Raw genomic sequence first — 13,809 nt, 5'->3', positions numbered from 1 at the left:
TATCTTCTAAGCATTTGCCAAATGCTGGGGGTTCTGCAGTGATCAAGACAGCTGCATCCCCCTTCCCTGGACCTGAGCAATTATGGCGACTGAGGGCCTTCCATCGTCTCATAGAATCCATACCCAGCCCCAGGAGGCAGGGACTGTGATGACAGCATTCCCTCCTACAAATCAGGACACCGAGACTTCCCTATATTCTGAAAGAAATAGATCCAAATACTTATCAGACTAAGGGCTCCAGATTCTTCGCCAACGGTTCGGGTGCTCTACCCCACGTCCAGACGCCCGGTAACTTGGGGTTCGGGGCCCAGACAAAGCCCGCCAGTCTGTTCCCCGCCCTGGGGGAAGTCTCCGCGGTGGGGCGGGAGTGTGCCGCACGGACTACAACTCCCAGAGTGCTGCGCGGGGCCCCGCCCGAAGTCGTCGCGCGCTCAGGGCGGGCTGGGCCGCGCGGTGTCGGGCGCGCTAAGGTTGCGCTGCGCGCCACTAGATCTGCAACTTGCTGGCGGCGGGGGAAGTGCGGGAGGTGGTGCTACTGGCCGGCGCAGCCGGTTTGGGCTGCTGGAGGCGGGGCCGGGAGGTGGGCGGGGCTGGCCGGGCCTGGTAGGGCGCAGACCCGCCTCTGCGCGCCTAGAGGCGGCCCATGCTCGCAGCGCTCGCTAGTCGGCTGCAGCAGCCGGGCCGCATCTGTACCGGTCGCCGCGCGGCGGGTCCGACGCCGGGTGAGTGTAGACTAGGCCAGTGGGTCCCCAAGAGTGGGAATGTGCCAGACTGGGTCGGGAGATGACGGTACCGGCTTGGGGAGGGAGGCGCGCCCTGCTGTTCTGTCTCCTTGCCGGGCGCTCTTTCAAAGGGGCCAGGACTATCCGCAGTGACCTGAAACGGGAGCACGAGGGAACTGGACATCCCCTTCTCTCCAATCCCCATCCTCCAGCCTTCCAAGACGGGGTTCTGCCCTCTGCTCTGGCGGGTTCTGGGAGGCCAGAAGTCTGAGGACCTCGGAGATCCTGGCTTTGGAGTTGGGGGCCCGATTCAGTACTCCTCTCGACTTTTGCTTTTCGCATTGAGAAGGGGAAGGTGGTCTGTAAGGTCTCCTTGTGGACCAGACCATGTCCACATCCTGGCTTGGAAGCTCTCAGGCTACATCACAGCTGTGACCTTCACCCTCTCCCCAGGAATAGGAGACCCAAAGGAAAACAGTCCTTTCTGCTGCCCCCTTGAGCAAATCCCTAAAGCGCCAGAAATAGAATCCAAGAGTCCTAATCTCAGCCCAGCCAGCTGTTCCCCTCCCCCTGAGCCCAATCCCCAAATATTCATGTGAGTGCCTTACTGAATGTGTTTGTGAGGATAACTTCAAGCCCTCTTCCTCTCCCTCAATTACCTTTCCCCTCTGGGCGGTCACCTCTCAGGTACCTCAGGTTCCATCGCCCTCTACAGGCCAGCAGAGAGATGGCTCTGCCGGAGCCTGTGGGCAGGGACTGAGCAGGGCCCGTTCCCAGGAAGCTGCCTCTTTGGGTATTGTGACTTGGCCTGGTCATCCACAGAACCTCCCTAGGCCACCAGGTGGGGAGTTCAGCCATAGGTGCTTAAGTCAGTACCTCTCTCCAAGCTGTTTTGGTTAGGGACCCTGGATGTCAGGAGAGTGGACTGTTCTATTTTGGCTGGAAGGGATTCTGAGAGCAAGTCTCAGCACACACATTGCACAGAGCAGGGGATTAAGTCCTAACATGGGAAGAGGACTTGTCCAGGGTCCCTCAGAGAGTCACAGGCAGAGATGGGACTCAGGGATTAGAACCCAGCCAGCCGCCTGCCTGTCACTCCTGGAACTCCTCATCTCAAGTCCCTTGTCTCTAGTCTTACAGACAGCCCTGGAAAGGGACCCTGTCCTCACCCACCCCACTTAGTATTGCTAAGCCTCACTACAGGTTGACCCCTTGGGGTCATAGTGGCCTGGCTGATTGGGCCAGGAGGTGAAGGACCTAGACATTTTAATCCATTGACCGCCCTATACCCATAGGCCACAATGCTGCTTGGGGCATCCCTCGTGGGAGTGTTGCTGTTCTCCAGTCTGGTGCTGAAACTGCCCTGGACCCAAGTGGGGTTTTCTCTGCTGCTCCTCTACCTGGCATCTGGTGGCTGGCGCTTCATCTGGGTCTTCATCAGGACCGTCCGGCGCGATGTCTTGTGAGTACTTGGTCTAGCCCTTCCTGGGGTCTCCCATGCCACACTGGTCTCCTAGTCCCAAAAATCTTCTCAGACCAGACCCATGGCCTCTACCAGTATAGGACATCTGGGCCCCACACCTTTCCCCTGATACTGGTATCTGGTACCTCCATCTCCAAGGTCAAAGTCTCCTCCTGAGGAATCTCCCTAACTTGGTGTTCCTTAGCCTAGGGCAGACTTAGGGGCCCTGGTCATAACAAGGAACACTGATTATGTTGAGGGGAGATCTGCAAGGGGTCCTGAGGATATGCCGTAGCTTGTGAGCGAGTGAGAGGGAACCTTGTGTGAAAGGTCCTGTCCTCGACTTGGCATGAGTCTGAGAGGGCACTGAATTCTAGAGCAAGGCCTCAGGTCAGGTGTCTGGGAGACCTTGTTTCGTAGAGAAAGTTAAATATGGTCCATGGGGATATCCTGTACCCGAAACACCTCCTGCCACCTTTTCTGTGCCAGGCGTCAGGCTGGGTCTGGGGCCCAGAGAGGCATAAGACAAACCCAGCCCCAGGCCAAGCTTAGGCTGGTCGGGGAGATAATTGGGGGACACAGTAAGTCCCCAAGCTGGCAGTGCCATATAGGCAGAGACCCTGGGCATCTTGAACACAATAGTGTCCCAGTGTCCAGCACGGTGACCCATACCCAGAACACGCAGCTCAGCATCTGTCGATCTGAGTTGATTGCAAAAGGAGGTACCCAGTGGCCACTGCAGGAAGGCGGGGGCAGCAGAGAGCTGCGGGAGCATCGATAAGGACACGTGGCTCCAGCCAGGGCTCTGGGGATTTGGAGGCCTCCCGGAGGAAATGTGGGTACCTCAAGAAAAGGGAGATACCTCACGATGGTGGCAGCAGCAGGGGATTCCAGCCAGAGAGTTTAGCGTCAGCAAAGGCATAAAGGCTAGGAAGCTGGCGGAGTCCAGGGGGTCAGAGGTGGCAGGGCCAGGGCAGGAAAGGGGGGCGTGGCCAGGGATTCCACAAACGCTTGCTGAACTTCTCTGTGCCTGGCAGCGAGCGGGGCCTCGGGGACAAGGTGGTAAACAGGAGGACACTGGACGGATCGCAGACTCATCCTTTATTTACTGTGGCATTGCGTGGGGAGGCTTGAAGTTGAGGGAAGTATGATATGGCATGGCGGGAGGCCCCAGAAGAGGAGTTTCGGCCGTGACTTGGGCCGTGGAGTTCCGGAAGGCTCTGACAGAGCAGCAGACTCAGAGCAGACAGAGAGGGTAGTAGGAGTTGAATTCAGGAAAGAGAACTGGGCTTCGAATCTCAGTTTTGCCACATCCTGCCCATGAAGCTCGGGCAAGCTATGTGCCAGCAGGGCCTCAGTTTCCCCCCTGTATAGGGGAGGGAGTCATTGCCTTGGTCCCTGGTGTTACTGTGCCACATCAGAGAGCCGGTGTGTATAACGGTGCCCAATGCATGGCCGCTGGACCACGGGAATGCTGCAGGTGATTGGGCTCGGGTACATGGGGCAGCAACCTGGGCCAGCATGTTGGGAGCCCGACTCCCAACCCAGCGTTCACAGCCCTCTCGCTGGCTTCCACACAGCGGTGGCATGGTGCTCCTGAAGGTGAAGTTCAAGGTCCAGCGATACCTGCGGCAGCGGCGGACAATACCCATTTTGTTTGCCTCTACGGTACAGCGCCACCCCGACAAGACAGCCCTGATCTTCGAGGGCACAGACACCCACTGGACCTTCCGCCAGCTGGATGACTACTCGAGCAGCGTGGCCAACTTCCTGCAGGCCCGGGGCCTGGTGTCCGGCGACGTGGCTGCCCTCTTCATGGAGAACCGCAACGAGTTCGTGGGTCTGTGGCTGGGCATGGCCAAGCTGGGTGTGGAGGCGGCACTCATCAACACCAACCTCCGGCGGGACACCCTGCGCCACTGCGTGACCACCTCCCGGGCCCGGGCACTCATCTTTGGCAGTGAGATGGCCCCAGGTGAGCCCCCAAAGGGGCGAGGGACAGGCAGGGAGCTCCACAGGACCTTGCACAGACTGCAGCCCCCCTCCAGCCCTGCGGGGGGCTTTGTCGCTCATAGATTAAGAGCAGAAGCCCTGCAGTCAGATGGCCTGATAAGCCAGAGACTGGAATTCTCTGTGCCTCAGTTTCCACTCTCTAGTACTTTACTTAACCCCACATTATTCTAAAGAAGGTACTTCGCCTGAAACACCAGCAAAGTGGCTGAAGCCAGACGAGCCGTCAGATTTATAGTAAGCACCCCTGTGATTGATTAGGTCTCATTTCCTCGTCTGTAAAAATGGGAACAAGAATCCATTCTCGCTCTCCTACAGAGCGTATGTTTGATTTGTTGCCACGTTGGGCACTGAGCGAGCGCTGAGCATGGTGCTTTGTAAGAACAGCTCTAATCTTGACGAAGCCTGGTGAGGTAAGGATTGTCATCCACTTTATAGATGAGGAGACCAAGGTTCAGAGTGGTGTGAGGTCACATGACTGGTCAGCGGCCAAAGCCAGATTTGACTTTGGGCTTGACCACAGTGTCCTTGTCCTCTCTCTCCATGCTGCTGTGGTTTGTGGGGTAATGGACAGGAAAGGTTTTTAAGGTGTTCAAGGGGGAAGAGAAAGGGTGCAGCAGGGAGAAAGGAGAGGGTTGGACAAACCAAGAGGAAGTGGTGTCAAGTGGGCCCGGGGGTGAGTTTCTGGACAACTGTAATGAGCGAAGGCTCCCATTGTCTAAAGAGGCTGGGGGGCTGCTGGCCTCTGAGCCTCGATCCTCCCTTCCAAGGGGATTCCCAGGGACTAGCGTCATATAGTGGTTAAGGGCACAAACTTTGGTGTGAGATAGAGTTAGCTTTGATTCGCAGCCCCAGCACATTCTAGGTGTAAGCAAGTACTACTTCTCATATCAGAGCCTCGATTCCCTCATCTGTAAAATGGGCTGATATTGGCGCCTCCTTCCTAGGGTGTGTGAGCAGGAGAGTAGATGTTAAGAGTTCACCGTGTAATTAATTAGCCAGCAGCTAATCGGAGCTGTTGCTCCTACCAGCGTTTTCCTCGTATTGAGGTCCTGGGTGCCTCACCCATCGCTCTCCCCCGACCCGGCCAGGCTCTCCTGGCAACACGCTCAGCCCTGACGTGAGCGGAGGTCCCAGGGTCACGGCTTCCCGGCCTGCCTGCTGATCTGCCCTGTTTCCCCTGCAGCTGTCTTTGAGATCCATGCCAGCCTGGACTCTTCACTGAGCCTCTTCTGCTCCGGTCCCTGGGAACCCAGCTCAGTGCCGCCCGGCACAGAACACCTGGACCCCCTACTGGAAGATGCGCCCAAGCACCTGCCCAGTCACCCTGACAAGGGCTTCGTAGGTGGGCTTCCCCCCCACCCCACCTACCATTTCCACAAAGGGCTTCTGAGATGACCAAGGACAAATCACGGGCCTCAGGGCCAAAGGCCTGGGTTCTGCAGACTTGCATGTGACCTATAGTGAGTCACATCACCTCCCTTTATCCATCTGGGAAGATGGGAACAGTAGCCCTCCGGTTACTGGTCAGGTAAATGAGATGATGCGTGTGAGCGTGCCGTGATGGCGCCATGCACACGGGAGCTCACAAGATCCGATTCTTCGATTTGTTGGACAAGCCTTCGCGGGTGCGTGACGTGCAGCATCACGTTGGTGCCCAGGAACCGGCTATGTCTGAATTTCGTTTGGAGTTGGGCCACAAGCAAGACCCTTCGAATATTCCTCCAGCACCTGTTCAGTGCAGGCCCCTATTGGGCTGTGATCCTCCCCTGCACTCGGCTGCCTTCCCCTCCCCTCCTCCAGGGAGCTCCCCTACACACATCATCCTGCCCTCTCGCCGCTCTTCCTCTGCACTGCCTTGTGGAACCTAGAGCCATATGATGGCTCAGAGCTTGGGCTACTTTATACACCAGCTCTACTGCTTCCTATGTGCAAACCCAAACCCCTGAGCTGCCCTCTGAACCTCAGTTCCCACGGCCATGAGATTGGGGATGCTAACAGAACCTATTTTATGGGGCAACTTTGAGGATTGAAAAAGATGCACTGGGAAGCTAGGGTGTGGCAGGAAGTGCTCAGTAACTGGTCATTGACTTCATCATGGTCATTTAAACTTTGTCACATGTGGATCTCATCTCCTGGTGCTCTCCTAAGCCACTTGAGGCCAGGGACTCGACTGGTTCAGCCTGGTGCCTTCATGGTGCACAGGCCAGAGCTGGCATGTAGCAGACATCCAGAGAGCAGGTGACGGTTGATACAAAGTCATCCCATGGCTTCCCGTAACTTCCAGCCTGGTGGGGCTGAGCCTCATACAGAAACCGTAATGTGACAGTCCCTGGATTGGGCTGCAGGGCGAGAGAAAGAAATGGTCAGTGGTCAACACCCTGTTTCCTGCAGGCGATGCCTCGCCACACTCTTAAGACTTGGGGTAGGCATCACCTCCTTTGAGAAGCCCTTTCTGGTGTCACCTCCCCTCCCTGAAGCCCGGGTCAGGTGCCACCACTGGGCTTCAGCAGGCCCTGTGCTTCCTGGCACTTCGTGCTCAGAATGCCTGTGTTCTCATCTGCTTGTCCCACTTGGCTGCAGCCTCCACCAGGGCAGGGCCTGTACCCATCTGAATCACTGATGTCTCCCCGAACCTGGCACAGAGTGAGGGCCCGGAAAAAGTTTATCGAAGGAACGGATGCATTAGAGCAAAGTGCCATGTCTGGGGTCATCAGAGTAGGCTTCCTGGAAGAGGTGTGATGGAGTAGGCATCAAACGATGCACATGGACGGATGTCCATCTCTCTGACTCCGTGCCGGGCCCTGTGCTGCACCCCTCTCACAGCTACTTGTGTATCTATTTTCTTCAGATAAGCTCTTCTACATCTACACCTCGGGCACCACGGGTTTGCCCAAAGCCGCCATCATAGTACATAGCAGGTAGGGGCAGATCCCTTGGGGGGAGAGCTGGGGGTACGGGGCCTGAGAATCCACCCTCCTGCCTTTCTAGGGGCCCACTGAGCCCTCCACCCTCGGCTTCCCAGGTATTACCGAATGGCTGCCCTTGTGTACAATGGATTTCGCATGCGGCCCGATGACATTATCTACAACTGCCTCCCGCTTTACCACTCAGCAGGTACCCCGGGCCTGCCACTCAGCCTCTGTCACCCCTAGAGCCTCAGGAACCCTCCCCTCTTGGCAGGCAGCATGTTGCAGTAGAGACACATGAGCTTTGGAATCAAATCAGGGTTCAAGTCCAGACGTAGCCATTGACTGGAGCTCTGAACGAGGATGGCCGCACCAGTCTGATGGTGTGTGCGACTGTGTCCCGCAGGGCACCTGGGCAGGTCTGACCGTCAGTTCATTTTCACGGGTGTGCATGGCCTTGCTGCTTGGTCTTAGGGGCTTAAAGGAAGACAGATGGAGTAAATATAATGCTAAGAGTCAGGCCTGTATTCAGGGATGAATGATGGGAACCCTCCTGACTCTGTACAAGAAATGGCATGGTGAGTGTGAGAGAGGCAAGGAGCAGGAGCTGGGCTCAAGGGAAGAGCCCAGTGATGGCCGGGAACGTCTGCTGCTGGGGGAGGTGCATGCAGGGCAGGCAGGCTAGCTCAGTCCCCACAGCCGGATGGCAGCATTATGGTTATTAGAGCAAGAACAAGGGGCCAGCCCCGGACGCTCTGTGGAGTAGACCAAGGAGTGTGCACCTGATCGCTTAAGGAGCCATAGAAGGTGTCTCACTAGGGGCGAGATACGATCATTAGTGTTGGAGGGAGAGGACAGAAAAGAAACCAGGGGAAAGGGCCTTCGGCTGGACAAGAGGAGGCTCTGGAGGGAAGGGTGTCCCGTCTCCCTGAGCTCCGGGGCCCACTCTGCCTACAGGAAACATCGTGGGGCTCGGGCAGTGCTTGCTGCATGGCGTGACAGTGGTGATCAGGAAGAAGTTCTCAGCCTCCCGGTTTTGGGATGATTGTATCAAGTATAACTGCACAGTGAGTGAGAGGGAAGAGGATGAGCCATCCCTTCCCCTGTGACCCTCTCACCAGCCCCGCCCAGGGACATCTGCCTCATGACTGAGCAGCCTGTCCTTCACTGAAGAGACTGAGGCCCAGAGAAGGAAAGGACCAGCCATTGTGGGGAGGGACAGGACTCACGGGTAGGGGCCTGAGGGACCGGGAGGTGCAAAGTGACAGCGACTTCTGGGGGGCCCAGACTCACGCCAAGTCCGCCCCCAGGTTGTGCAGTACATCGGCGAACTGTGCCGCTACCTCCTGAACCAGCCCCGCCGGGAGGCGGAAAACCAGCACCGGGTGCGCACGGCGCTTGGCAACGGCCTCCGGCATTCCATCTGGACCGAGTTTTCTGGCCGCTTCAACATCCCCCAGGTGGCTGAGTTCTATGGAGCTACTGAGTGCAACTGCAGCCTGGGCAACTTTGACAGCCAGGTGCGTCTGGGTTGGGGATGTGGATGGGCCACGGATGGGTCACGGAAGGCACTGGCAGCAGAGGGGAGGGCAGAGGTCCCGCGAGGAAGTGCGGGTGCCAGGGTGCGCGCGTTTGTGGATGCGCGCGCACGCACGCACAGTCCAGTTTGGGGCCTGTGGTGGGAGAGCCCAGGCTGAAGTCTTGGCCTTTACAGGTGGGGGCCTGTGGCTTCAGCAGCCGCATCCTGCCCTTCGTATACCCCATCCGCCTGGTACGTGTCAACGAGGACACCATGGAGCTGATCCGCGGGCCCAATGGTGTCTGCCTTCCCTGCCAGCCAGGTCTGCCCCGGGGTTGGAATTGGGGATCAGAGGGGGTGGGGCTGGCCGGGGACGGGGGCAGGACGCGGGTGGGTAAGTAAGCCTGCTCTGATCACGGGCCACCGGTCAGCTCTTCTCCGCATCCACGCATCCCCTCCTCCACCGGCCCGTCCGTCATCGTCACCAGTCCATTCGTCCCCTTTCATGTTGAAGACCCTGGGTCCAGGCCACCTGGGATGATCTTAGGTCAGCCCCTTAGCTCCAGGTCTGAGTCCCCGTGTCTGTGGTGGGGCCGATGGCAGCACCACCTCATGGGGTGGCCCTGAGCATGGGGCTCTCCGAGCAGAGCCAGGAGCCCCGGGAGTGCTGGCTCCGCCTAGCCTGTCCGCGTAGAGCGTGGCCACCCTTCCATCTGTTTGCTCGTCTTTCCATCTGCTCAGCTGACCGGGCATCGCTGAGTGCCCACGCGTCAGACTTGCCAAGGGAAGCTCCCTGCCCCGGGGGGTCTCCCAGGCCAGGAGGTGAAATGGGTGTTTCTGTGGGCAGCAGTGTGACTGGAAGTCAGGTCAGGAATCAGGGTGCATTTGGGGGTTGGGGGAGCTGGCGGAAGAGGCCACCCAGGGTAGGTCTGACCCCACCTGCCCTGCGCCCAGGTGAGCCGGGCCAGCTGGTGGGCATCATCATCCAGCAGGACCCCATGCGGAGCTTCGACGGCTACCTCACACAGGGTGCCAGCCAGAAGATCGCCAGGGACGTCTTCAACAAGGGGGACCAGGCCTACCTCACCGGTGGGTGGGCACCTCTCCCCAGCCTTTGGCAGCCTCATTGCGGGGGGGCGGGGACGGGTATAGGTATAGAGGAATGAAAGAGCCTCCCCCACCTGCAGAGAGCACCTCCTCAGACCAACGCCCCTTGCCCACCCCCCCACCCCCCTGCCCCAGGCCCAGCACCTACAGTCAGGCAGATCCTTGGGATCCAGCAAGGATTGCCTGGCCCAAGCCCTGCCTCACATAACCCCTCCCTAGGCGACGTGCTAGTGATGGACGAGCTGGGCTACCTGTACTTCCGAGACCGCACGGGGGACACGTTCCGCTGGAAGGGCGAGAACGTGTCCACCACCGAGGTGGAGGGCATACTCAGCCGCCTGCTGGATATGGCCGACGTGGCGGTGTATGGTGTCGAAGTACCAGGTATCTGTGTGGGGGGTGCCAGGTGTGTGTGGGGAGGTGCCCCCAGGGGCCACTGCCAGCAGCTCATTGTTCACTCTGCTGCCTTCAGGAACCGAGGGCCGGGCCGGAATGGCAGCTGTGGCCAACCCCACGGGCAGCTGTAACCTTGAGCACTTGGCACAGCTCCTGGAGAAGGAGCTGCCTCCATATGCCCGCCCCATCTTCATGCGCTTAATGCCTAAGCTGCACAAAACAGGTCGGTCCCCCCTGCCCCCCGTTCCACCTCCCGGGTTCCAGGCCTAGGCCCCTTCCTGGTTCCTTCTGGAGAGACCTGCGTGGCTCTCCCTTGATTCACCCACAGCCTCGCCTGGTAGTTGGTAAACTGACCTCCCCGTGTACAAGCGAGCAGACCAGACTGAGCCTTCAGACAGAAGGTTCACCTGTTCATTAGTGGAGCAGATATTGAGTACCTACTGTGTGCCAGGCACTGTGCTAGGTCTTCGGGACATAGGTAACATTCTGATAGGACCCGTGCCTTCTTGGGGCTTCTGGCGCAGTAGGGGAGGCAGCCTCAGCATGGGGAATTCCAAGGTAATGAATGGAGTACAGATCAGACTGACAGAAAAGCAGATGAAGGGCCGTCAGATGACCAGGAAGCTTCCTTGAGGACGTGTGGTTTAAGCTGAGACCTGAATGACAGGAGGACTTCATGGAGGTGGGAGGCATTCCGGGCTGTGGGAACAGCATGCCTGAAGTCCCTGAGACAGGAAAGGACTTGGACACTAGAGGAGTGAAAGGAGGTCCCCAAAGCTGGAGCCAGGGAGAGGGGTGGGCAGTGGATTGAAGTGGGAGGGAGGCCAGCGGGGGCCAGAAGCCCAGGGCCCTGTGGGTTGGGCGGGGGGCAGTAGGAAGCCAGGGAAGTGTTTGAGCGGGACAGTAATCTGGTCAGATTCGTGTCCTACGAAACTGCTGCATGGAGAGGGGGAGGAGGCTGCAGGCGGCCCCGGGGGATGAGTCTGCAGCTATGGTCATCTTCCAGGCAAGAGGAGAGTGGCGAGTCCGCTGCCACATGGCAGGGCGGTGCCATCCTTGTCTGTTGGTCCGCTGGTGGCTCTCAGGAGTTCCCTGGTGGGCAGGAAGTAGACCCCCACCCTGCTCTCCTCAGTCTTTGCTGCCCTGTCCTGCGTCTCCCTACTGCTCAGCCTCGGGCCTCATCCGCCTGGCCACCTTCCACATGGTCACCGGATGGAAGGCCTTCCCCAACTGATGTGGTCCCTGACAGATAAGGGCCCCTGGGAGCACCTGAAACAGTAGGGAGGGCCTGATGAGGACACTGGTGCTGGGCTCCTGACGGAGGCTGCAGGCTCCCTGGGGACAGCTGTGACCCCTCTGTCCAGGAGAGGCAGGGAAACTGTCAGAACTTGGCTTTGAAGAGAGGCTTTGCTGCAGAACAGACACGCCCAAATGTACTTAGTTAGGGCTTAACGCAACCATTTGCTCTCAATTCGAGGGTCAGCCCCTGAGGTTAAGTTAAACTGAGTGGTTCTTCTGTTGGCCTCGCCTGGGTCAAGGAGCTGTTGTCACTCAGAGACTCAGCCGAGGCTGGAGGTTCTAAGACGGCCTCTCTGGTCTGGCTCCGCTGCTGGGTTCTGAAGCACCATGCGACAGCGTTCTGCGATGGAAACGTTCTGTGTCTGCACCATCTGACACAGCGGCTGCCGGCCCCGTGGAGCTATCGAGCACTTGAAATGGAGCTAGTGTGACTGAGAAATTCAGTTTGTTTAATTAATGTAAATGGCCACTTAGGGCCAGCGAGTATCCTCTTGGACAATGCCACTCTAGGGGGCCTTTCCTGGGGTGATTCATTTCGGCTCCCTGTGGCTTCTCATCCTTGAGGCTAGACTGGTCCCGGAAACCCCAAGAGGGTGGAGGTGGAAGCTGCAAGGCCCCCTGAGGCCTAGACCACTCAGAACTCTCAGAGCATTGCTTCTGCCGTATTCCATTGACCAAAGCAAGTCATAAGAATTTAGGTGGGGATTGAGAAAGACTCCAGCTCTTGCTGGGAGAACTGGCCAAGCCACATGGCAGAGGAGTGTGCCTACGAAGAGGGGAGGAACCTGTGGCCACTTTTGGCAATCGTACCTGGATTCATATGCCAGCTCCACCACTTCCTAGCTGTGTGACTTCGGTCCAGGGATGTGCCTCTCTCAGCATCAGTTTTCTCATCTGTACAGTGGGGCTAATACCACTGATTGATGCATAATTTATTTGTAACATATTAAGAAAAAAACGGTGCTGCTGAAACTACTTCAGAGATGTTAAAATCTGAGAACATGCATCTTAGACTCCATAGAATACGGTTGAACACACTGAGGTTGGTGTGCAGATTAAACCTAGATTGTACCTGGGAGGTGCTCAGATAAAAGGAGTCTCACAGAAGACCCAAATTCTCCTCCTTACTCTGCTGTCACTTAGTGTGTGGCCTTGGACAAGTAGCTTCCCTTCTTTGGGCCTCAGTTTCCCCATCTGCAAAAAGAGGTCGGGTAGTGTGGCCCCCAACCCTTTTGCCAGGGCTGTTCTGAGAAGCGGTACATAATGAGATTGATGGAGCATTCTTTGCAAACTGGAAAGGGCTCAGCCCTCCTCCCACACGTCCCCTTCCTATGTCTCCGGCCCTCCTCTGCCCCTCCACTCTGGCAGATGCGTCCCCAGGGGGTCGGCTCCTGCCCAGCACCCTCCGACTCTTCTTCCGCCATCTTCCTGCTCCCTCAGGGACCTTCAAGTTTCAGAAGACAGAGCTGCGGAAGGAAGGCTTTGACCCTGCAATTGTGAAAGACCCGCTGTTCTACCTGAATGCCCAGAAGTGCCGCTACGTCCCGCTGGACCAAGGGGCCTACAACCGCATCCAGGCCGGCAAGGAGAAGCTGTGATTTACCCCAAGGCCCTCTCAGGACCAGCAGTTGCTGGACCCAGAGCTCCAGCTCCTACCTATAGAGGGGTCTTGGGCAGTGCCAGACCAAAGCAAGCAGGGCCCAGAACCTCAACCACAGCAAGCAGGGCCCAGAACCTCAACCACGAGGTGCTGACCCCCCCTTTCAGACTGCCATGTGACTCACTGCCACTTCCTCCCTCCCCCAGTGGCTTTCTGTGAAAGCCTTGTGACCATGTGTATCTTTGAGCCGAGACTGGGCCTCCGGGTCCTGAGATTGACTAGGCCCCTCAGGATGATGTCCCAGGCCAGGTCAGGGGAGGTGGTAGGGGTGCCAACCACTCCTCAGACAGCAGGGAGTTTGTAAATGGGACCAGGGTGGAAGCCCCCAGACTCAGGAAGCCTATAGAGTTGGCAGGGGCAGCAGAGGCCATTGATCCAGTGGCTGAAGAGGATCCTGACCCACGCCTCCGGGACGACTGAAGCACCCCAACCAGCAGGTGGTCTGGACTGAACACCCCTCCTCTCCCTAGGTGGCTGCCTGCCTGTCTCAGGCAGGTCCTTTCTGTTTTCATGGGTCTGTCCATGTCACCCTTCATCTCAATCCTGGCCTAGGACTAAAAGGAGGAGGGGTGGGGGGCATTCAGGAGCCAATAAACTGCCTTGACTCCCCCAGCCTGTGTTCATGCAGCCTGCTCAGGCCCCACCTCCTGCCCCTCTGGCCCATTCACTCACTTGGACTTAGGACAGGTAAGATGCCACAGCCCTGCTCAACACCCCCGAGTCTG

General features: G+C 57.9%; 1 protein-coding gene across 2 annotated transcripts; it reads left to right on the top strand.

The window, feature by feature from the left end:
• Nucleotides 1-600: 600 nt before the first annotated feature.
• On the top strand, nt 601-13,696 carry SLC27A4 (solute carrier family 27 member 4). Of its 2 annotated transcripts, none has more exons than XM_016126214.2 (13): nt 601-722; nt 2,018-2,184; nt 3,859-4,159; nt 5,381-5,539; nt 7,046-7,115; nt 7,220-7,311; nt 8,061-8,170; nt 8,414-8,623; nt 8,818-8,944; nt 9,577-9,711; nt 9,949-10,113; nt 10,202-10,348; nt 12,865-13,696. In XM_016126214.2, the coding sequence occupies exons 1-13, from the start codon at nt 644-646 to the stop codon at nt 13,020-13,022; spliced, it is 1,920 nt and encodes a 639-aa protein (XP_015981700.1). In that variant the 5' UTR covers nt 601-643; the 3' UTR covers nt 13,023-13,696. The 2 variants fall into 2 exon arrangements, with proteins under 2 accessions (XP_015981700.1, XP_015981691.1); XM_016126205.2 differs by having other exon boundaries at nt 624-722; nt 3,765-4,159.
• The last annotated feature ends 113 nt before the right edge of the window (nt 13,697-13,809 follow it).

This window comes from Rousettus aegyptiacus, unplaced genomic scaffold (genome assembly GCF_014176215.1).
Source record: "Rousettus aegyptiacus isolate mRouAeg1 unplaced genomic scaffold, mRouAeg1.p scaffold_m13_p_3, whole genome shotgun sequence".
Lineage (NCBI taxonomy): Eukaryota > Metazoa > Chordata > Mammalia > Chiroptera > Pteropodidae > Rousettus > Rousettus aegyptiacus.
This window is presented reverse-complemented; position numbering and strand designations above follow the sequence as displayed.